This window comes from Carcharodon carcharias, chromosome 1 (assembly GCF_017639515.1).
Source record: "Carcharodon carcharias isolate sCarCar2 chromosome 1, sCarCar2.pri, whole genome shotgun sequence".
Classification (NCBI taxonomy): Eukaryota; Metazoa; Chordata; class Chondrichthyes; order Lamniformes; family Lamnidae; genus Carcharodon; species Carcharodon carcharias.
Window position 1 is genome coordinate 68,524,686 of NC_054467.1, and position 24,384 is coordinate 68,549,069.

The following is a 24,384-nucleotide window of genomic DNA, read 5'->3' on the forward strand; positions in this document are numbered from 1 at the left end:
CCAGTCTTTGGAACGTGCAATTTACATTCCTAGCATCACACTGGCACTGAAATTCATATACCACATTATGCATTTGTGTGATGGGCAGAACATCTATTTGGCTTGACGGCAGCATCCCGTTAGTGGCGAATACCACTCGTGTTGCTACTGCATAATAGCAGCGTGAAACAGCTAGCTTCACCAATTGCTCAAATTTTTGGATTAGCTTGCCCTTCCAAGGTAATCGGAGGTAAACTGGACATTCTTCAGGGCAGAAAGTGACGGCCTTAAGCCCATTCATGAGTTTGCTTGATATACAGTATGAAATGACCTGATCAGGGTAGCTATTATCCCGCAGGATGCCTTTGATGCACCATATTTCAGCATCAAGCTTGCATGGTGAGCAAATGGCTCAGGCCCATTTACAAAGTTGCCGTTAAGACCAATTTTATAGCATGTTGAACTGTAAGAATCTCGATGCGTATATTGACCAGTGAAGGTAGGCTTGCAGTAGATGGTGGTAGAGAGTCCCCTGGCAGAACACCCTGGTAGGAAAGGTATCTCAATAGCAATGCCTCTACCAACCAGAGTCCACTTGGCAACCAATTAGCACTCTCTTCTCATACAGTATACATTGTTGTTTTCCCCTTGTATTGGTAACATTCATGCTACACAAGTGCCAGGCAATGACCATTTCCAACAAGAGAGAATCTAACCATCGTCTCTTGACGCTAAAATGGCATTCCCATCACTGAATCCCCCACTATCAATATCCTGGGGGTTACCTTTGATCAGAAATTAGCCTGCCCTATAAATACTGTGGCGACAAGAGCAGGTCAGAGGCTGGGAATCCTGCGACTAGTAACTCACCTCCTGACTCCCCAAAGCCTGTCCACCATCTACAAGGCACAAGTCAGGAATGTGATGGAATACTCCCCACTTGCCTGAATAAGTGCAGCTCCCACAACACTCAAGAAGCTTGACAACATCCAGGATAAAGTAGCCCGCTCGATTGGCTCCACATCCACAAACAATTCAATCTCTCCACCACCGACGCACAGTAGCAGTAGTATGTACCATCTACAAGATGCACTAGAGAAAGTCAGCAAGGCTCCTTAGGCAGCACCTTCTAAAGCAATGACCACTACCAAGGGCAGCAGATAGATGGGAACACCACCACCTGGAAGTTCCCCTCCAAGTTACTCACCATCCTGACTTGGAAATATATCGCCATTCCTTCACTGTCGCCAGGTCAAAATCCTGCATCTCCCTTACTAACAGCACTGTGGGTGTACCTATACTACATGGACTTTAGCGGTTCAAGAAGGTAGCTCACCACCAGCTTATCAAAGGCAAATATGGATGAACAATAAATGCTGGCCCAGCCAGCAACACCCACATCCCATAAATGAATTTTTTTTAAAAAATTCTTGCGCAGTGGCCTGATGAGTGCAAGATGAAAAGCTTCGACGTGTCTCATTCTTCACTGATATTCAAGTTCTGTCGTACCAAACGACTATGAGTGAAAAATATTTCCCTGGACTTAGTTAGACAACATTTAAATGTTTCCTATTCCTCTTTGGCATTATTTGCCAATGTTCTTCTCCATTTGATTTTCCCAAATTCTATTCTCAGCATATAAAAAATGGACTTTTCTCCAATCCATTATCCTAGTCTTTGTCATGCTTATGTGCTTCACAATGATCAATTTACTCTGTTGACACATGCAGTGTCCAACTATAATCGTATAGTTATAAAAACAAAAAACTGCGGATGCTGGAAATCCGAAACAAAAACAAAATTACCTGGAAAAACTCAGCAGGTCTGGCAGCATCGGCGGAGAAGGTCACGAGGACTCGAAACGTCAGCTCTTTTCTTCTCCGCCAATGCTGCCAGATCTGCTGAGTTTTTCCAGGTAATTCTGTTTTTGTTTATAATCATATAGTATTTGTGGAATTCTTTTGGTTCTTTGTACTGACTTTTGAAATCTTCTAACCTGCTCAAATTTAATTTCTAACAGCTAAAAAAGCTAAGCAAGTTTTGTAGAAAGCTAGGTAGAAATGATGCAACTTGCACCTTACAAAACTCATTACAAAAAATATGATTCTGTGATTTACAGGTAATCTTTCATTTTAGTTGTCCAATGAAAAAGTCGTGCTATACACAAACCAAATGCAAACTAATATGTTGCAACAGGATCTTCTAAAACAGCATGTTTGAAGCACAGAGCATCAGATATTTCTATATAATACACTCACCAAGACGCAGACACTGCCTTAATATTCCTCCGTTAGACATGTTCTTTTCAGCCTCAATTTCAGTGAAGCTAAGTGAGCTGGCAAAAATCAGCACATCAACAAGACCTATTAGTCTCTGAAGAAACGTCAGGGAGGTTTCAAACGACAGCCCTTGTGTTGCTTCAATGTTCTCCAATTCATGCTGTGAAAAATGTTTTTTAAAAACCATTACAAATGATAATCAATCTATCATTAATTCACTATGTTCCTGATCTGACAAAATTATTATTTAAATAGAAGCTTCATCCACACACCAAGCTGCTACGGTTCATACAGGAAGAAGTTAAGGAGGATAACCTCTACCCAAAACATTAGTAATGAAACAGAGCCCATAATGTTTCACACTTTTACAGTATTACAGGTGTGTTCTAATTTTAAGACTGGAACGTTTTTGGCCTATATAATTGGAGTAGTAGTAGTAGGCAAAGCCTACCCAAGTAAAGATTTGAGGGAAAAATAGGGTGGAGATGTGTGGATGTTACATGTTAACAGATTATACAAGACAAGTCTAATTCTTCATTCTCAGCATTGGCTATATACTATAGAAGACTGACTTAGTGGCATAATTATGAGAAGGAAAGTGGGACCCCTTGCAATGGAGGCAAAATCTGTTGAGATGTCATGATTCAATGAGAAATACTGAAGAATAATGCAACAACAAAGGCATGGCTGAACTTGGAATAGTGTTTGAATCTGGAACAGAATAAAATTCAAGCAAAAAGCCAAAATATTTCTACATTACTAAGTCTGAACAGAACTGATTGAGCCACAAGACTTCAACATTACTGACAAAAAAACAATGGAAAGGGCATTTAAGGCATGAAGGCAGAGTACTTGGCCCTGGATATAAGGGTACTTTCAAATTCAAGGCAGAACGTGACCTCCTACTTGCTGACCACCACAAGTCACTGCTCTATGATGGCAAGCTGTCTAGTAGCATTGCACTCACATACAATCCAAAGGCTACAGATGCTCAGCTCTGTCTGGAATCATCCCCGAAGGATAATCCATCTATTTTTGTTCATTCTCCACATGCTCTAATGCTTCAGTTAAAAGCCAAATTCTTTAGCTGTATTATACTGGTAAAAGTGCAGTAAGCTGTTTTTATGTTGGAAAATATGCAGTTACCTGAAATATCTGAAAATTAGGGCAAAGTTAGGTTTATGGACAAATTCTTGTATGCCATGGCATACAAGGCAATGGTCCTGGTGCCGAGAAAATGGGATTAGAATAGTTAGGTACTTGTTTGACCGGTGCAGACTCAATGGGCAGAAGGGCCTTTTTCTGTGACTATGACTACTTTATTTGCAAAGAAAAACAAATTGACCTTTTATGGGCACAGTTTACCTTAAGATCAGTGCAACAGTTGAAAGGATTGCATGAACAATGATCCCAATGTCATAACACTAATCCATTGAAACATCTTAAAAAGAAAGTTGGAATTTTTCCTGTCACAAAGGTAGAGTGAACTGCATCTATTAATGTGTGCTGAATGCAAGAGAGATCAGATCAGGAAAAATTGCCCTTGATTTTCTTTATTTATAGACATTGCCAGCATGGTGATCAGTAATAGTATATGGGTAATACAGGGCATTATGCTGATTAGAGTTCTTCCCATGTAATTAAGTACTGAATGCATAAATCCACCTATTGTTCTAAACAAATGTGCTACCAATTGTTAGATGTGGATTTAATTTTCTCAAAATTTAAAACATAATTCAAATAAGAGATTAATAGTTTCTGGAAATGATTACAATGCTGCAATTTATAAAAGAGTATAAATGACAACTTATATTGCAAATGGGGTTAAATTGTTAAAGGCATATTTTTAATTATTTCATGAGACATATACAATTTTCTGCAGAATTTCATTTCCTTTCTATGGAAATCTTGAGTCAAATATCAACCCATTCTTTTGTAAACACCCATGAGAATTAATTTCAACTGGGATGCATTTCTCACATAACATCCCAAACATGAATTAGATAATTCATGCAGGGGAGCTGCTCACTTATTAGCAATGCCTACTTATTCCAATGTCTGACGATTAATTAAAAATGAAACTACTTCAAGAGTTAATTCCATTAGACCATGAGTAGACACCTACAATTCTAATAACCAGTGAGTAGTTTAGAAATGTGTAGAATTAAATCAGCTGAAATTTCCCAATCTGTCCCAGAAATGCACTATTTATTTAACGTCAACAGGAGCACACTATCACTGCAGCACAAGTTGTTGGTGACAATTTTAAGCAAAGTATGGCTACTGTAACTTCCCTCAAACATTCAAATACGAATTACTCTGATCATTACTTTGCTTCAAATTGAGATTTTTCCGATCACTGATTTAGAAAAAACTGTCATAATTTATTCCTAAACAAATTAGATGAAAAATATGCACTGGCAGGAAAATAAAGGAAAAATGCACCAAAATCAACTGCTGCTTTAAAAAAGTTAAAAGGTGGTCAAAAATTACTAGAATATACTGTCATATGGATGTTCCTTTTTCAAGTGAAATAGCTATGTAAGCATGGAATAAGTAAATTTTTATATATTTTTCCCATATGTTTTGTAACTCATCTATGCAATTTTTGATATGGTTGGTTAAAACAATTTGGTGATATTCTCAGTTCGAACAGTCATATTTGACCCTGCTTAGATCACTCACTAACAACAAAGCAAAAGGTTCAATTCTTCATCGTAATAAGCATAAGGGAAATTTATTTTTGAACAAAATATGTTTGACACATTATTTCATACTTACTGTGGTAGATGTAGCTGCAGACAGAAGTGGGAGAATCCCGCCGCAGGCCATTATGATGTTATCTACCACCTGAGAGACAAGGTGAATGGTGTTGTGGACAAAGATGATGTTTTCACTGCTGTTAACAAAATCCATCACTGTTTTTGTGTTATGGCTGCTCAAAGGGGAAAAAAAAATACAGCTATTTTTTTAAACGTTCATTCATCTTTTGCACACATAGTTGATTGTTTATGAAACTGAAGCTTGAAAGAAAGTTAACCAAATACAGGAATTTTATAGGAAATATAGAAGGGGAGAAGTATTCAATATTAAAGCAATATGTTACCCAAAAAGGTCAAAAATGCTAAACAGTATCAGATTTAATACATCAGGGTACAGCAACAATATACATAACCTACCTTCTCCACATTTGTACATCTGTCTCTATGGAAAACAGCAAATCATTGAGCAAGCGTTGGTGCATGGAAGACCATTTAAATTCTGGAATACGAAACATGGAGGTACGTGTTGAAGGATTAGACCCTCTTCTCTGCTCATCAGATACAAGGCCTTGTTGACTTCCATGTTCCGATTGTGATACCTGGACAAAGAGCAGGGCAAACTGTATGAAATCTGAATAAAACACTGCCATGTTCAATGCTTTTTTTTGCTGAGTGGGGAAAAAATACAAAGTAGAGTATTTGAGTATTCAGATTGAGATGATACATGCAAGTGATTGTAGAAAATGGTGAAATGAAGTTTTATCAGTCAAGAATGGTTGGATTTTCAAAACCAAACTGCAAAAAAACACTGTCAAAATGATAGGATTTTTCTAACAAATAGTAGTAACTCTTTTTTTCTTTATTCATATAGGGAATGTGGGCATCACTGGTGAGGTCAGCATTTATTGGCCATCTCTAATTGCTCTTGAGAAGGTGGCGGTGAGTTGCCTTCTTGAACCACTGCAGTCCACGTGGTGTAGGTACACCCTCAGTGCTGTTAGGCAGGGAGTTCCAGGATTTTAACCCTGTGACAGTGAAGGAACGGTGATATATTTCCAGGTCAGAATGATAGGTGGCTTGAAGAGGAACTTCCAGATGGTGGTGTTCCCATCTACCTGCTGCCCTTGTCTCTCTCGAAGGTAGTGGTAGTGGGTTTGGAAGGTGCTGCCTAAGGAGCTTTGGTGAGTTTCTGCAGTGTATCTTGTATATGGTACACACTGCTGTCACTGTTGGTCAGTGGTGGAGGAAGTGAATGTTTGTGGATGGGATGCCAATCAAGCAGGCTGCTTTGTCCTGGATGTTGTCAAGCTTCTTGAATGTTGTTGGAACTGCACTCATCCAGATAAGTGGAGAGTACTGCATCACACTCCTGACTTGTGCCTTGTTGATGGTGGATAGGCTTTAGGGAGTCAGGTGGTGAGTTACTCTCCACAGAATTCCTAGCCTCTGACCTGCTCTTGTAGTCACAGTATTTATATAACTAGTCCAGTTCAGTTTCTGATCAATGGGAACCCCTAGGATGTTCATAATGGGGGGCTCAGTGATAGTAATGCCATTGAATGTCAAGGGTCAATGGTTAGATTCTCTCTTGTTGGAGATGGTCATTACCTGGCACTTGTGTGACGACAATGTTACTTGCCACTTGTCAGCCCAAGCCTGGATATTGTCCAAGTCCTGCTGCATTTGGATATGGACTGCTTCAAATATTATGTCCCTTTTTCTGGACACAAAACATTACTGCTCGTCACTAAATCTTCTGACAAGGACAGTGCTGTCGTTTGATAAACAGGCCTCTACCTTGCGAAGGCTGAACACCAACTCTCCAAAACCTCCTTCAACGTCCCTGAACCCTGATCCCATCACTGAACTGCAAAGCATTACATCCCAGGCCATCAATGATTTGGTGTTGTTCACAGCCTCCAACTTCATGGAGCCCCAATTCCACACAGCTTGCTTCTAACTCCTTCTCAGGATCCACAAAGTAGACTGTTTGGTAATCCAATCATTTCAGCCCATTCTTGCTTCACCAGACTTGTTTCTTCCAGCCTTGATTCTACTTTTTCTTTGTCCAGGCTGCTGCAATCTACATCTGTGACTTATCTGATGCCCTCCTCCAGTCTTAACAGTTTCCTGGCCCTAATGACCTCTTTTCCCATGGACTTCCAGTCCTTCAAACAAAGATAGCCTGCAGGCTCTTCACATTTTCCTTGAACTTAGATCCAACCAGTCTACATCCACCACCACGCTCCTCTGTCTGTCTGAACTTGTTCTATATTATAGATTATTCTCCTTTGACTCCACTCACTCCTTCCAAATAAAAGGCTTTGCTAGGGAACTCATATGAATTTAAACTATGCCTTCCTTCACATGAGATGCATGGGATCAAGTCCTACTCAGGCCTTCTCCCTTATCTCTATTTCCAGTACATTAATGACTGTATCAGTTCCACTTCCAGCTCTTGCCCCAAACTGGAATGTTTAAATCAACTTTGTTTCCAATTCCCTCTTATGGTCTATCTCTGATTCTTCCCTTCTACAACTTGTCTTTTTTCATTTCTGGGGATAGGCCGTCAACCAATATCTGCTATAAGTCCACCAAATCCTACAGCTGCTTTGTTCATACTTCCTTCCACCGGCTTCCTGTAAGATCTCTGCTCAATTTTGCATTTTCTGCAACTCATCTATATTGATGATGCCACCTACCCACATCAATGCTTCCAATATATCTTGTGTTATGAACTGAGAATTCCTTTTCACCGCAGCTGACAAAGCTCTAAGCTACATCTGTCCCATTGCCCACACTTCTACCCTTGGGGCGACCTTACTGTGCAAGTGGAGATGCAGCAACACCTGCCTTCCCACCACCTCCTTTCCCACTGTCCAGGATCAAAAAACACTCCTCCTCAGTAAAACAGTAATTTACTTGGACTTGTTTCAAATTGGTATACTGCATTGCTCATAATGTGGTCTCCTGTACATTAAGAAACAAAACAAAGATTGGTTGACCACTTAGCTGAGCACCTCCATTCAGTCAGCAAGTGTGATACTGAGTTTCGGCTCACTTGCCATTTTAATTCTCCATCCCACCAGCACCCCTCTGTCCTCACACCATTCTTCAAGCTTCCTGCTGAGCTTCACTGGAACGGCATTTTATCTTTCATATAGGCATGTCACAACTTTCCAGAACTAGTAATGATTTCAGTAAGTTCAGGTCAGGACAGTTATGTAAAGCAATTTAATTTCCACATGCTCCAATTCAAAATCATACTAAAATAATGTAAACACCTACATAAAGAAACAGATGAATTATGAAAATTTAATTTTGTCTATTAATGGTTCCCTTTGTAAGACCATTAGACCAAAAACATGTACTTCAATTCTCTTAACATCATTTTACATCATCAGTTGGCAAAACATAAAATTCCATGAAGGACAACTTCATTTCAATTACAGGCTAGATTAATTGAAATGCCTTAATTAGCTCATTCCAATAAAAATTATAATGCAAAATGCCTTAGGAAGTTACAAGATAAAGGGAGTACAGGATTGACTTCCAGCAGTTTGGCTTAAGTATGCACAAGAACACTGCAATGGTAACAAGTAACCAAATAACACAAAAGGAAAATACTGATGGGAGGTCATTCTCTGGAGACATTAGCTCTGCATCTCTCCACAGATGACCCCGGACTCCAGAGTTTTTCTCGCATTTTCTATTTTTACAACCTCTACAAGTACTATGTTTCAAATAAAACCAAAAAAATTTGAAAAACAGCAAAGGAAAACATCTCAAGGTTGAACATTTAACTTTCAATTACAATAAAGTTTATTACCTGAATGGGAGGCTTTGGTACAGTTGTAGATTCTTGACTTATACTTGCTCTAAGTTCCAACCTCTCAGTATCAGATGCAACACTAGACACATCCAGTCTAGCAATTTCTTTAACAGATGGGACTCTCAACTCTCTAGTTTTTGTGGCAGTTGATCCAATGTCTTTATCTAGGTTATTACTGTTTTGAGTGCTAGTTTCAGCAGTGTGGCCATCCAACTGCTTTGAAGGTTCAGTAGTCGATTCTGTTTGCAATTTTTCCATCTCTTTTCTCACTTTGACCACCTCTTCCTGTAGTCCAGATGCAGAATTATTTGAAACTGCTTCTGGACAGCTTGCAGTCTCTTTGGATGCAAAAGTCGAAGTACTATCTTGTTCTTGAGAAATGGCATGAAGTTCTATGACACTGTTCTCTTGACTATTTATAAGGTTCTCATGCTCCCCATTGCTTGAATATTCTACCACATCAACCTTTGGATCACACAGTTCTAGTGCAATATTATGTTCTTGCTCACTTGCAGTATTTTCTATTGCTATTTTCTCCTTGGCTGACAGTGAAGGAACTGAAGTAATTTCCTCCACGAACACCTGTGTTGAACTAGCTGAACATCCAGTGGAAGATACAGCTGAGCAGTCCAAATCATCCATATACACTTCAGTTACTTCAGATTTCTCCACTTTGGAACTTTCCAAAGAATCTGGTAGTTTATTTGATATCTGATCAACTTGTGCTGCCACCTTTTCTATTTCAAGACCATGAGGTGGTACAGTTGCTTCTTTTATTTTGTCTGTCTGTTCTAAGTTTTCTGTGCTTACAGTTCTGGTTTCCTGGTCGCCTTCAAATTGCTTGAAAATTTCTGCTTTTTCTAATTCTTTGTCAACATTTTCATCATGAGGTACACTTTTGACCTCAATAATATCTTTCTGAACCGTGGCTTTTTGTGTGCTGCTAACCTCAGAGATGGTTTGAATGGTCAAAGCTTGTTTTCTGCTTTCATCTTGTCTTTGGTACTCTTCAAACATTCTGGCTAAACTCTCCTTGTGGATTTCATAGGTGACCTGAAAAAAACAAGTAGCAGAAAAGAACAGAAAATAAACTAATACAACTGATCTTAGTCATATCAGGCAACAGTATGCAATATCTAAATTTGATAAAGGTATTTTTTCTGGCGACGAAGTGTTTTCTTTCCATGAAGGAGAGAAAGTGTCCCTTAGTTGTAGAATTGTTTACTATCTGCAACTTCATCACAATATTTTGTTCTGAGATAACCTAGGTAACCACTCAACTGAGCTTTACTGTCTTATGATGATCACATTCCTACACGTGGTTAAATTCTGGAGGATCTCTCATCTTAAATTATATTTACTGCCATCAGCCCAGTTGATGCAAAATTATAGTTTGAGGTATTGGGGGCACTGATGCTAAAATGATATAACCTGGTGATTCTAGTAGTAGGCCATTTAGCGTCTCCAGATGTTCTGCCGTTCCAATAGATCACGAGTGATCTGTACTTCAATTCCCATTTATCCACCTTGGTTCAAATCCTTTGATACCCTTACCAAACAAAAAGACATCAAACTTTGTATTGAAAATCTCAACTGACTCAGCATCCAAAACTTTTCGGAAGATAGTTCCAAATTTTCACTAACTTTTATATGAAAGTACTTCTTGATCTCACTCAAGTGACCTAGCTCCCTAATTTTAAGATATGTCTGTGTGTTCCGGAAGTGCTTTTACTTTAAGAATAAAATACTATTGTTGATCTTACTGTGGATCTTCTGAATAAAACCTACATCACTATACTGCCAACTTTTCAAAAGTGTCCACAAATTTACAGAATGCTCATCCAAAAATCTGCCTACATGGCTGTTCTACCAAACAGACAACACTGATCACCCATATTTTTAGAAAGTTAACCCCACTCATGAACTCTAATAATTCTGCACTCACTTCCTTCATACCTGGGTTATATAAAAAATGTGATGAAAGCAGTCATATATCAATCAGTTCTCTCTAAATTCCCTCATCTAATTATTTATGCTACCCCCAATTCTCTATCTCCTCTCACATGCCCATCCTTCACTTTCCCACTCTGTCCTTCCTTTCCTTCCATCGTTTCACTCTCTCTAGTTCTTCCATCTCACCCCCCAAGTTAATACAATTTCTGAAGTTTACATAAAATAAAACTAACAGCTATGTGATCAGATGTGAATTCACATATTTCCATTATCTCTCAACACATACACTGTCTCTAAAATTTTTATTCATATTTTACCGTAATAAAACTTTTAAAATTGTTCTCCTGGCTTTCAAGATTATTTGAAGAAAAGCCAAATGAAGAGTCCTGGCAGCTACAAAAAAAATCAATCTGTACAGCTGACCAAGGTGCTGATGCATCTTGGGAAATGAAGCACACGACACATGCTCAAACTGCACAATCCAAATTCATCTTAGGGTCAGTTACACACAAAAATCAGTTCCAAGCCTGGGCTTTTAGGGTATGCTGAGGCCTCTAGTACCAATCTTGTTATTAAAACTTTGCGTTTCTATAACTTAGAACATATAAAGCCATTAAAAGAAACAAAAGTTGGCCATTCAATTTGCAGTTAATCATGTTACTACCAAAAATATAGTTTGTTTCTTTAAATGTTGTTAATTGCCCATTTTGAATATTAAAACTGCACTTAAGAGGAAGAATTGTGAAAAAGTCATAAAGCACTTCAAAATGATTTGTAGCAACCATGGCTAGAACGTGCACTGTGATCTGCTGTAAATATCAGTTATTGTGTGCCACCAGCACTATACCCTTAACACTGAATAGTTCCATCACAGCCCCGAAAAGAGTAACAGTTACTTGAGTTTCCAATAAATATGTTAAATGTGCATGATATAGTGTACAAAAACTTTGTCACATATACATGTCACTCTTTAACCAGAGATGACACAAGGTACAGAGAACAGAATATGCAAGGCATATGCACACCAACAATTTTTAGTACATGCATCCAATGCAGAAGAGGCACATGAATTATTACTGCACACCAGTCTGATGCAATTGCAGTTAAACAAGTGTAATGACAATTTAGTAGGTAGGTGGTTTTCAATTTGGTGCAATTTCATTCTTGACCAAACAGAAAACCAGTCAGGAAATACAAGCCGCATGAAAAGTTTGATTACCATCTGGCAACAAAGACACTTGGAAGAAAAAACAATTTAAAAGACTGAACTGGCATACAAGCTTTTTTATCAGAAACTTTCAATACAACAAATCACTGCCATCAGGCACAAAACTTACATTAAAAAACTTATTTTTGCCTTTTTAAATTACTAAGGAAACATGACAAGATGATTCAATCAAACCTTTAAAAAGGCATGCAAGTTAACTGGGTCAGATAACTCTTTCCTCATTATCATAGAACAAACATCACAACACTACATTTGTAAAGACTCAGTTACAAACAATGGCAACAGGAGAGCATTTTCAGCACTGACATTGGATTTCTTTTTAATTAATTGAAATGTATACAATGAGTTACCTGTCAACACCAAATAAATCTGTGGGACAAAAATCTTAACTAGTTTGCATTCCCCACCTCCCACCCACCCTACCCCCGCCGCCCCCACCCCCTTCCCCAACCTTTCCTTGAGGCTTAACGGTGAAAGCAGATAATTTGCAATTAATTAGCAGATATTGTTTTAAATTAGCTAGCTACATGGGTAGTCATTAATCTTCCCAATCACTTGATTGCTAATCTATAGCTGTTTGCACAGCAGAGATTCCTTCTGAAAGTGCATGCAAAATATATCGTCCTGCTAACAATCAAATTTTTCTGGTGCTCCATTACTCCCAACATAATTTGACACCCAGCGTTTACTAATTAACAGAAAGGGTATTTTTAACATAAAAGAGTGTTTCTAATTAGATTTTTTAAAATTCAGTAACAGTTTCAATTTTTTGGTAAAATAAATTATTGTCCTGAGAAAGTTCAAATTTAAGCTATCCTTTTTATAGATGCCTCATATATATATATATATATATATATATAATATATATATATATATATATATAGTTATGTCGTGCCAGTTCGCAGCACCACAATGTGGCAAGTCATAAATATACATCTCTTAATGCTCAGTACCAGAGTTCTGATATAAAGACAGAAAATGCTGGAAAAACTCAGCAGGCCTGGCAGCATTTGTGGAGAGAGGAACAGAATTAACGTTCCAAGTCCATATGACTCTTCTTCAGAGAGAAGCTGTCAGACCTAAGTTTTTCCAGCATTTTCTGTTTTTATTTCAGATTTCCAGCATCCACAGTATTTTGCTTTTAGCCAGAGTTTTGATTTCAGCAAGGATAGACACACAAGCCTTTACGCAGCGTAACTACTGAATTGAATGTATTAAGGCACAGATAATAATGCCACCTTGAAAACAGGAAATTTAACAACACATTTCCAAACATATTTTCAGACCATTACAGGGCCCTTGAGGGTCAGGTGGGGGAAATTACAGTGTACCTGATATCAGATTTGCACTCATCTGAATTACTTATTTTTGGAGCTCACTGACAGGAATCCTGTTGTTTTGTACTATTTTATAATAGGATGGTACATTTTTCTTTTGGGTAGCTGGCAGAAACTCTAGTGATAATATTTGAACTTCTGACATACAGGAAACTTAGAAAGTTGATTTAAAATGCTACATTTTTCCACTATTTGAATTATCGTCGGTTGTCCCTCAATTCAAGGATGACGTCTACTCGGGGTTGCAAGTTTCAGTTATGGTCTTAAGTGACCCAGGTGAACACCAAATAATTATTCAATTTTATTGCATTCATATTCCTCACCTGATGAGCATAAAAAATGAAAATTCTGTAAAAAGTTAATTGCTTTAAGTGATTTTCAGAACTCAAGAGGATTTAGACAAACACTTTGGACATGTTAAATATTGCAAATGCACCATCAATCTTTTTGTCATTTAATAACTTCTGCATACCACACTATTCCACAGGATATTCGGCCCAACCATCTTCAGCTGCTTCATCAATGACCTTCCTTCCATCATAAGGTCAGAAGTGGGGATGTTTACTGATGATTGCACAATGTTCAGCACCATTCGTGACTCCTCAGATACTTAAGTCCACGTCCAAATGCAGCAAGACCTGGACAATATCCAGGCTTGGGCTGACAAGTGGCAAGTAACTTTTGCACCACACGAGTGTCAGGCAATGACCATCTCCAACAAGACAGAATCCAACCATCACCCCTTCACATTCAATGGCATTACCATCACTGAATCCCCCACTATCAACATCCTGGGGGTTACCTTTGAACAGAAATTAGCCTGCCCTATAAATACGTGGCTACAAGAGCAGGTCAGAGGCAAGGAATCCAGCAATGAGTAACTCACCTCTTGACTCCCCAAAGCCTGTTCACCAACTACAAGGCACAAGTCAGGAATGTGATGGAATACTCCCCATTTGCCTAATGACTGCAGCTCCCACAATACTCATGCAGCTTGACACCATCCAGGACAAAGCAGCCCACTTGATTGGCACCACATCCACAAACATTCACTCCCTCCACCACTGACGCACAGTAGCAGCAGCATATACCATCTACATGATGCACAGCAGCAATTCACCAAGGCTCCTTCAACAGCACCTCCCAAACTACCATCTGGAAAGGCATGGGCAGCAGACAAATGGGAACACCACCACCTGAAGTTCCCTTCCAAGTCACTCACCATCCTGTCTTGGAAATATATCGCCATTCCTTCACTGTCACTGTGTCAAAATCCTGGAACTCCCTCCCTAGCAGTACAGTTTACCTACACCACATGGACTGCAGTGGTTCAGGAAGGCAGCTCACCACCACCTTCTCAAGGACAACTAGGGACGGGCAATAAATGCTGGCCCAGCCAGCGAAGCCCACAGTCCGAGAATGAATTTTTAAAATTCAGTATTAAAACAGACCATTCGGCCCTAAAGGTGTTTATGCTCCACTTAAGCCCCCTCCTATCTTTCCTCATCTAAATCTAACAATCTTTTACTCCTTTCTCCTCATATGCATGTCTAACTTCCCCTTTAATGCATTTATACTATTCACTCCAGCCATTCTTGTCGTAGCAAATTCCACATTCTCACCACACTTTGGCGAAAGTTTCTTCTGAATTCCCTATTGGATTTCTTGGTGATTGCCTATTTGATAACTCCAAGTTATAGTCTTCCCCATAAATGGATATTCTATGAAAACCTTTCATAATTTTGAAGACCTCTAATAGGCCTGCTTTATTCATAAGAAGCCCAGCCTGTCAATCCTTTTCTGATTTGCATACTCAAAATCTCTAGCATCATTTTGTAAATTTACTCCCTACCCTCTTCAGTGCCTCTATATCCTTCATATAATTTGGCAACCACACTGCACGTAGTACACTAAGCATGGTCTAACCAAGGGTCAACACAGGTTTAGTATTCCTATCCTACACGTCAATTCTATCTCTCTGGAAATAAAGCCGAGTGCTTAGCTTGCGTTTGTCTTTTTTTCTGTGGTGCAACCTTTAGCAATTGATGCGTGTGCTCAGAAATTCCTTGCTCCCTGACTCCACCTAGACCTGCACCTTCCAAGTACTAAGTCACTTCTCTATTCTTTCTTCCAAAGTGTACTACTTTACATTTTTGTGTTGAACTTCATTTGCCAATTCTTTGTCCATTCTGAAAGTTTATTATATATCCTGCTGTTGCAGTCCTCTTTAGTATTGACTGCCCTCCAATTTAGTATCATCTGCAAATTTAGAGATTGGTTTTTTGATTCTAAATTCCAAATCATTCTTGTAAATTACAATCAGCAGTGATCCCAGCAATGATCATTGTGAAACACCACCTATGCCTTCTGTTAATCTAGACAATTACCCTTTATTCCCACACTCTGCTTTGTTTTAAAGCCAGCTAACAATTCACTTTGTTTCTTATTCCCTAACATTCTCTGACCTTATTCATTAGTCTATTAAGAGGCACCTTAACAAAGGCCTTTCAAAAATCCAGATAAATTACATCTACTACATTACCATTGTCTACTCTTTCTTCTATCACCTCAAAAAAAATCAATAAGGATAGCCAAGCAAGATTTTTTCTTTTGATATCTATGCTGATTATTCATTATTAGATTTATTTTTTCTACATTTTCTTCTATTCTCTCCTTTATTAAGAATACGATTATTTTTCCTGTCACCAATGTTGAGCTGACTGGTCTATAATAACCTAAGTATGTGTAATCTCCCTTCTTAAATATTGGAATTATGTTATCCATCTGCCAATACTCTGGCACTATGCCTTTACAAATTATTAAATAGGTGTAGCAATGGTTCTGCCAACCCTTCCCTAGATTCTTTTAAAATGTTTGGAGGAGTCTACTCGGGTTGGGGGATTTGGCCTCTCTGAGTTTCATCAGTTTATTCCATGCATCCCCTTTTTTTATATTGCATTGCTCTGATCTCATTACAAAATTCATCATTCAATGTCATGTCTACCTGTTATATCTCCCTGCCAAATACCTCTGGCATTATTTTGTCATCCCTTATTAGTCCTATTCCCACCACAGTCTTCATTTTCTGGTGCGCCTGTAAAATATTTTACTCTCTTGTTTTATGTTCCTTGATAATTTAATTTCATAGCTCCACTTTGCCTTTATTTGTTTTGACTTCTAATCTCTTTGCATTATTTCTTTATCATGCACTTCTCGGTTGTCTATGTACTTAATATATGCCTCTTTCCTAATCAAACAGGTCAATGTGACGCATCTAGTGTGTGGGCGAAAAGAGTTAGCATGTTTGTGCTTGTGTGCTAGTTTGTTTATTTTTAGCCCACACTGTTGGCTAGCAACATAATCCCTAAACTTGCAGATGAAACCAAATTGGAGGGTAGTCAATACTGAAGAGTACTGCAACAGCAGGACATTAATAAACTTTCAGAATGGACAAAAAATTGGGAAATGAAGCTCAACACAAAACAATGTAATGCAGTACATTTTGGTAGGAACAATAACGAGGTCACTTACGACTTGGAAGGTACAGGTCCAGGTGGAGTTGAGGAACAAAAAGAGAAAATCAAATGGTTAAGTCTCTCTCTGTCAGTACACAGCCTCTCCATTAGCAAATTCTTAGCTGTGCCTCCTCATGACAATACACAAAAACTGGACTCCTAAGAGCCCAAGGCTAAAGCTTCAGGGGAACTCAGAGGGCTCCCACACCCACCATGACATGCAATTCCAAGCACACTGGCATTTGGACATGCCCTGGCACTCATGAACCGTACATCCAGCTGTGGGCCATTAACTCCACTACCTTGTGGATACCTCAGGAGAGTTGAAGGCAAATAGAATAAATCCTGATAAAAAAACCTGGCGGACTGACATCTAAATATATCATTTTTCTGGCAACTCCTGCAAACAAGCCAATACCAAATATTGTGCTTTTCATTCCTTTAGACTCAACCAGGGAGGTTGAGAAGAGGAGCTTGACACTTGGGCAGTGCAGGGTCTCCATAAATTTTGCCCAGGCTTGTGCCCTGGAGGGGATACTCCATTTTCCCTGCAGTTCATTAGCACTACTTGGGGACAGGAATTACGAGTGATAAGCCCAACTCGATTGGTGTATAGATCAGGTGCAACAGGCTGCCTCCGATCGGACAGACCATCGTGTCCCCTGGTCAACCACCTCCCAGCTCAAATCAGGAAGCCCCTGACTAGTAAGCCCCTGACAACACGATCCATCTGCTTCAATGGGTGCTTGGAGTTTAGAGTTTCTGTTCAACAAGTGAATGGAATTCATTGCACCAGGCAAACAAGGAAAAAGAAAGAAAGTGCCAACTCTTCAACTGACAAGCTAAAACGATAGGGCCATCTGTAGGGGACTGACAAGACGACTTGCAGCTGGTCAGCTCAATCAACATGGAACTCGATAGGTTGAACAATCGATATGGCATCCCTACAAGGGACCAGGCATGCTCAGGGCATATCACTAGAAGAAAAGCATTATAAGTTCATCTGGCAGGCAAAGAGTTCAGAGGAAATGAATGAACAAGGTAGTGTAGACTTTGTTGAAAGGAACTCACTACTTCCAATAATCAGACACCCTCAAAAATGGTTCAGAAGGTGCTCTCACCATCTAGCTCTCAACTCAAAACAGGGCCAGTTAACCTCATGAATATCTATACTCCAATGCTATGTTCCATTACAGAATCAAAAACCAGTTCCATTAGAATTTTTTTAACATTCATTTACGGGATGTGGGCATCGCTGGCTAGACCAGCATTTATTGTCCATCGCCAATTGCCCTTAAGGTGGTGGTGAACAGCTCCCTTGAACCACTGCAGGCCAGGTGGTGTAGGTACACCCAGAGCTGTTAGGGAGGGAGTTCCAGGATTTTGACCCAGCGACAGTGAAGGAATGGGTATATATTTCCAAATCAGGATGGTGAGCTGCCCTTGTCCTCTGTGGGTTTGGAAGGTGCTGTCTAAGGAGCCTTGGTGAGTTCCTGCAGTTGTAAGCTTTTAATTCCAAGTTTTTTTATTACTGAATTCAAATTTGTGGTGGCATTTGAACCCAGAGCATTACCCTGGGTCTCTGGATTACCAGTCCAGTGACAATACCATTACACCACCGCCTCCCCTGCTATCAGCAGAATCCCCAAATCAGAACATCTTTACCTACTGGGGGGTTTCAAGGCAAGAGTGGGTGCAAACCATGAGGCATGGCCCTCCTGTCTTGTACATCATGTCCTGGGAAAGATAAATGATAACAGATAGGTACTGCTTGCTCTACCACAAGCTTTATGATCTAACACCTTTCAGAACAAACCATGCCGCAAAGTGTCCTGGAGACATACAAGATCAGGACATTGGCAGCAGCTGGATTTGATCATCACCAGACATGACTCTCTGAATAGCAATCTCAAGACACACAGCTACCACAGATTATGACTGTACAAGAACAAGGGCAATCACAGCAATTGCAACAACTATCGAGGCTTCTCCTTGCTGAGCATCATGTGAAAAGAATTTGCTCACATTGGCTTGGTCAGATTGCAAATCTTGGCTGAATGCACCTATCCCGAACCGCAGTGTGGTCTCAGAATTGGAGGATCTATAATTGACATGATCTTCTCAGTCTGGAAGCTAAAAGAGAAAAGCTGTGAACAAAGGTGACTATTATGTATCGTCTTCATCGATCTCAGCAGCCATTTGACCGTGTGAGCAGAGGCAGCCTATTTAAGCTGCTGGAGAAAACGGGCTGCTCGCCAAAGCTGCTCAATGTGATCTTCTCTTTCCTTAACAAGATGATGGTTAGGGTCAGCTATGACTGGGAAACATTGGAACCCTTTGAGATACGCACAAGCTTCGGTCCGACCTGCCTGATACCCATATTCCTCTATTCCCTGAAATACTAAAAAGCTGTCTACCCAACCTTAAATTTATTCAAGAATGGAGCATTCACAACCCTCTGGGGTAGAGAATTCCATAGATTCACAACTTATGTAATTTCTCCTAATCTCAGTCTTAAAAGATCGGCCCCTTGACCTGAAACTGTGCATTCATGTTTTAGATTTCCTGGCCTGCAGAAACAATCTCTCAGCATCTACTCCATCAGACCCCTGCAGAATCTTGTATCACTCAATAAGGTCGTCTCTCATTCTCCTCAACTGCAGAGAATATAGGCCCAACTTACTCAGCCTTTCATCAAAGGACAACCCCTCGTCCCAGGGATCAATTTAGTTATCCTTCGTTGTACGGCCTCCAATGCAAGTATATTTTTTTCTTAAAGATGGAGGCTAAATCTGCGGAGTACTCTGGATGTGGTCTCACCAAAACCCTGCATAATTTTAGCAAGGCTTTTGGAAATGCCTTTTGGAAACCCAGGTATACTACATAGACTGGGTCCCCTTTATCTCCCCTACTATAGTTACATACTCAAAAAACTCTTAATAAATTTGTCAAACTGGATTTCCCTTTTGTGAAACTACATTGACTTGTTCTAAAAAGCCATGCTGACTGGTGCTAATCATACTATATTTTTCTAAATGCATCATTAAGACTTCCTTAATAATAGATTTCAGCATCTTCCCAACTGGTGTTAGGGTCACTGGCCTGGTTCACTTTTTAAATTTTCCCTCCTTTCTTGAAAAGCGGTGTAACATGTGCTAACTTCCAATCTGATGGGACCGTTCCCAAATCTAAGGAATTTTAGAAAACCATTGCCAGCACATCCAATATCTCTGCAGCTTTCACTTTTAGAACCCTGGGGTGCAAGGCCACCAGGTCCGGGTGAGTTGTCAGATTTTAGCCCCTTAAGCTTCTCCAATACATTTTCTCAGCTGATACTAATTTTCTTAGTTTCCTCACTTTTTTATCCCCTAGGCTACCATCTAGTATGAAACCTGTGTCTTGCACTGTGATGAAAGACAAAATTTTTGTTCAATGTTTCTGCTATTTCCTCATACCCCATGATTATTTCTCCTGTTGCTGCTTTTATGAGCCCAACATTCACTTTAGCTACTCGCTTCCTTTTTATATACTTATAAAAGCTCTTACAACCTGTTTTTATACTTCTGGCTAGTTTACTCTCATTCTATTTTTCCCTCATCAACCTTTTGGTGGCCCTTTATTGGTTTCTAAGACATTCCCAGTCCTCAGACTTCCTACTGCTTTTTTGCAACATTGTAAGCCTCTTCTTTTAATCTAACACTATCCTTAACGTCCTGAATGAGCCATGTGTAGGTCTTCCTGGCTGAGCTTTTGTTTTCCAATGGAGTATATTTTTGTTGAACATTTTGAATTGTTTCTTTAAATGTTTTCCACTATTCATTTACCACCATACTTTTAGGTCTATTTACTCAATTAATCTTAGCCAGTTCTGCTTTCATACCTATGTAATTGGCTATGTTTAAGATACTTCTGCGGCATTGAAATAGGTCACTTTTAAATTTAATTTGGAATTCAATTTCCCAGTGGATATTTTACTATGACATTACTAATTAACCCACTTCATTACACATTACCAGATCTAAGATAGCTTTCTCCTTCGTTGGCTCCACAAAGTATTGCTCCAAGAAACTGCCACAAAAGCATTCTACAAACTCATCTTCAAGACCACTGTTGCCAATTTGGTTTCCCAGTCGATATGAAGATTAAAATTGGCCCCACAATTATTACTTTGCATTTTTTACAAGCTCCAATAATTTTTTGTTTAATGCTCTGTCCAATGGTAAAACTACTGTTAAGAGCCCTATAAACTACTCCCATCATTGTTTCTGACTCTTACTATTCCTAATTTCCACCCTTACTGATTCTACTTCTTCATCTTCTAAAGCTGGACCCTCTCTCACTGATGTCCTTATGTCATTTCTTTCCTGCCAGGGCTACCCCACCTCCATTGCTATTCTATCTGGCTTTCTGAAATAGCGTACATTCTGGAATATTTATTTCTCAACCTTGATCAACTTGTAACCATGTCTCTAATGGCAATTAGATCAAAACCATTTACCTCTATTTGTGCCACGAATTCATCTATCCTATTGCAGATGCTTTGTGCCCCTTTAATTTAATTTTTTAACTTCTATTCCCTGATGTACAATTCTTGTTAAGCTCTCTGTCCCTTCCTGTCCCATTCTGCCTGTCTCTACCCACATTGCCTCGGCGTCTCTCTTTGGATTTCTAAATCTCCCATCAACTGAACCTCTTCTCTCCAACTGTTAGTGTGCACAGGCCTGCTCATAGCCCTAGTTGTACGATTGGCCAGGACACTGGTCCCAGCACAGTTTAGGTGGAGCCCATCTCAAAGGAATCTGACTCTTCCGAGTATTGATGCCAGTGCCCCATAACATTCTTTGAGCCATGCGTTTAATTCTTTAATCAGCTTAACCCAACGCCAACTGGCACAGGGCTCAGGTAACAATCCAGAGATGATTAACTTTGACGCCCTGCATCTTAATTTGGGCCCTAACTCCTCAACTTCTCTTAGCAGGTCATCGTTACTGGCTCTACCTATGTCGTTAGTTTCCACGTGGACCAAGACAACTGAAACCTACCGCTCTCGCTCCAAGTCCTTCTCCAGGTGTGAGATGTGCTTGGCCCTAGCAGCAGGGAAGGCAACACAATTTCTGGAGCTCCTGGTCACAGCTGAAGGGAACAGTATCTATCCACTGACTATCATCTACACAGATAGCAAGCACCTCATGCCTGTTGGACAGAGTCAGAGGCTGAGGGGCCTCCATCACTACATGCTGATTCCCTACACCTGCCTCACTCGCAGTCACACCCTTCTGTCTCTGAACATTGACCAACTCTAAAGTCCTGCCTAGCCTAAGGGGTGTGACTGCCACCTGGAGCAAAATGCCAAGGTAACTTTCCCCCTCCCTGACTTATTGCAGTATCTGCAGCTCAGCGTCTATCTCAATGGCCTTGAGCCGAAGTTCCTCAAGCTGAATACACATACCGCAGACGTAAGCTGGTATTCACGAGCTCCCACGTTCTGCTGCTGCCACATGTCACCTGCCCTGCCGTCTTTATTATGTGTTCATTTTTTAAAAATTAATTTATAATTAATAAACCATACTACCAACAAAATTTATTACTGCTAATAATCCTTACTACTATTAAAGCCTAACAATTATAAATAAATTTTGAAAGATAAAGAAAAAGGAGAAAAAGTGTTCACTAACCAACCATTTACCTGTTTCCCTGTGACGTTACATCTTGATTTTTCTCCAATGCAGTTGGTCCACAACCTGAATATCCACCTCCACACCTAGCTGTTTTTAAGCTCTTGCTAGATATCTCTCTCTTGCCCCCTCTGGCACTGTTAAGTTCTCATTGGGTCTCAACCTAGGAACCCCTCTTTTGCAGTCCTTCAGCCAGATATTAATTCCCCTGATCTGTCTGCTCATATGCCAATTTGCACGTGGCTCAGGAAATAATCCAGAGATTTTCTTAATATATTTTGATGACCTATACTTTGCGGAGCTGGGGCAGGCAGAGGTGGTGGTGGTTCAGGGCACAATTTCAAAATTTACAGATGACAAAGTTTGGAACTATTGTCAACTGTGAGGAGAATAGTGATAAACTTCAAGAGGACATAGACAGGCTAGTGGAATGGGTGGACAACTGGCAGATGAAATTTAATGCAGAGAACTGTGTCTTCCATCTAGTGTTTCATCATATGTCTACTAAAACACAGTCAAATTTCTTTCCTCTGCAACTGTTTCTGGTTTTGAGTTATTCCACACGGATTCCAACTTAAGTTCCACCCTTCATCATAGATATCCCCATATTTAATGTTCCTTGAAGCCATGCCCTCATTTTTCCCAAGAATCATGCTTAACATCACAAGCCACAAAATGGTCTCTTGACCATTCTCTTTATCAGCACCAGTTTATTTTATTTCAGAGCAGCCCCCATTCTCAGTTCCTGCTTCACCTCAATTTATTTTCCCTTACAGGCATCAGGGACCATCAGCTTCAACAACTTTTGGATTCCAACACCAGGTTCTGGTCCTTTTTTCTTTTCACTTTCTTCTGACCCCATTCCTCCTTCCAATCTTGTCCTTCATCATGGTTTCACTATGCCCTCTCTGATCACAAATGATTAGTCCTTAGTGAAGGCTTCAGCTTCGTCTCCTTACACCGCCACCTCAATGAATTGAGCTTTGCACAATGCTGAGCTCTTCTTCTATTGCCTTCGCTTCTATGTCCACTTCTTTGGCCAGAAGGATCTCCCAACCCTTCAACCAACTGACCCTTTCTCCACTCTTCAGAATTCTCATTTCATCTGGACCTGTACACCTTTGGCCTTTTACCTCCTCTGCTTTTGATTTGAAATTGCCGACATGATATCTGCTGTCTCAATTTCCCGACTGCTCTCATTCACTCTAAACTATTTCCCCCCCCAAACTTGCAGCGCTCAGTTTTCTCAGATCCAACCCTGACATTGTTATTAAACCTGCTAAGGGAGGGAGGCACTGGTGAGCAGGGTTTTACGTTGGGGAAGCTGAACACCAAGTCTGTGACATTTTCTCCCATCTTCTCCTGGACCATGGCCTTATCACTAAATATGAAAACTGTGCCAAATGTTGTAGTAGGAAGGAACCTAATGGTATTCAATTTCCATTTAAGTAATGGCAAACACCACTCATTGATCTCATCATTATTTTGACAGGAAAATCTGGCCTAACTATTCCCAACACAGCCTCCTATCTCAGACCCCCAGCCCCAAAAGTCATCTTCTACTTCCTTCCCAAGGTCCACAAACAGGACTGCCCAGTAGATCCATTGTTTTCTACTGTTCCTGTCCAATGGAACTTGTTTCTTCCTACCTCTACGATCTTTATTTCCCCTTGTTCAGTCTCTTCTAACTTATATCCTCCACTCTTCCATAACTTAAAACATGCTAATCATTTCTAGTTTCTTGGTCCTAACGATCTCCTTTAACTCTGTAAATCCAGTTATTCTACAATTCTAACCCCCAGCAATCCCTCCAATTCTTCCTTG

The 24,384-nt window shown here is 39.9% G+C and overlaps 1 protein-coding gene across 2 annotated transcripts in view; it reads right to left on the reverse strand.

The window, feature by feature from the left end:
• Nucleotides 1-24,384, reverse strand: part of lrba (LPS responsive beige-like anchor protein) — a 917,803-nt gene that overhangs the window by 728,486 nt on the left and 164,933 nt on the right. The window contains exons 22-25 of one of the 2 annotated variants that reach the window (XM_041200623.1): nucleotides 9,801-9,905; nucleotides 5,438-5,619; nucleotides 5,040-5,193; nucleotides 2,238-2,418 (exon numbers count right to left, since the gene is read on the reverse strand). In XM_041200623.1, coding sequence (XP_041056557.1) covers nucleotides 2,238-2,418; nucleotides 5,040-5,193; nucleotides 5,438-5,619; nucleotides 9,801-9,905 — 622 coding nt within the window. Of the gene's footprint in view, nucleotides 1-2,237; nucleotides 2,419-5,039; nucleotides 5,194-5,437; nucleotides 5,620-8,849; nucleotides 9,906-24,384 lie in introns of both variants that reach the window. The other variant, XM_041200530.1, reaches the window with a different exon arrangement.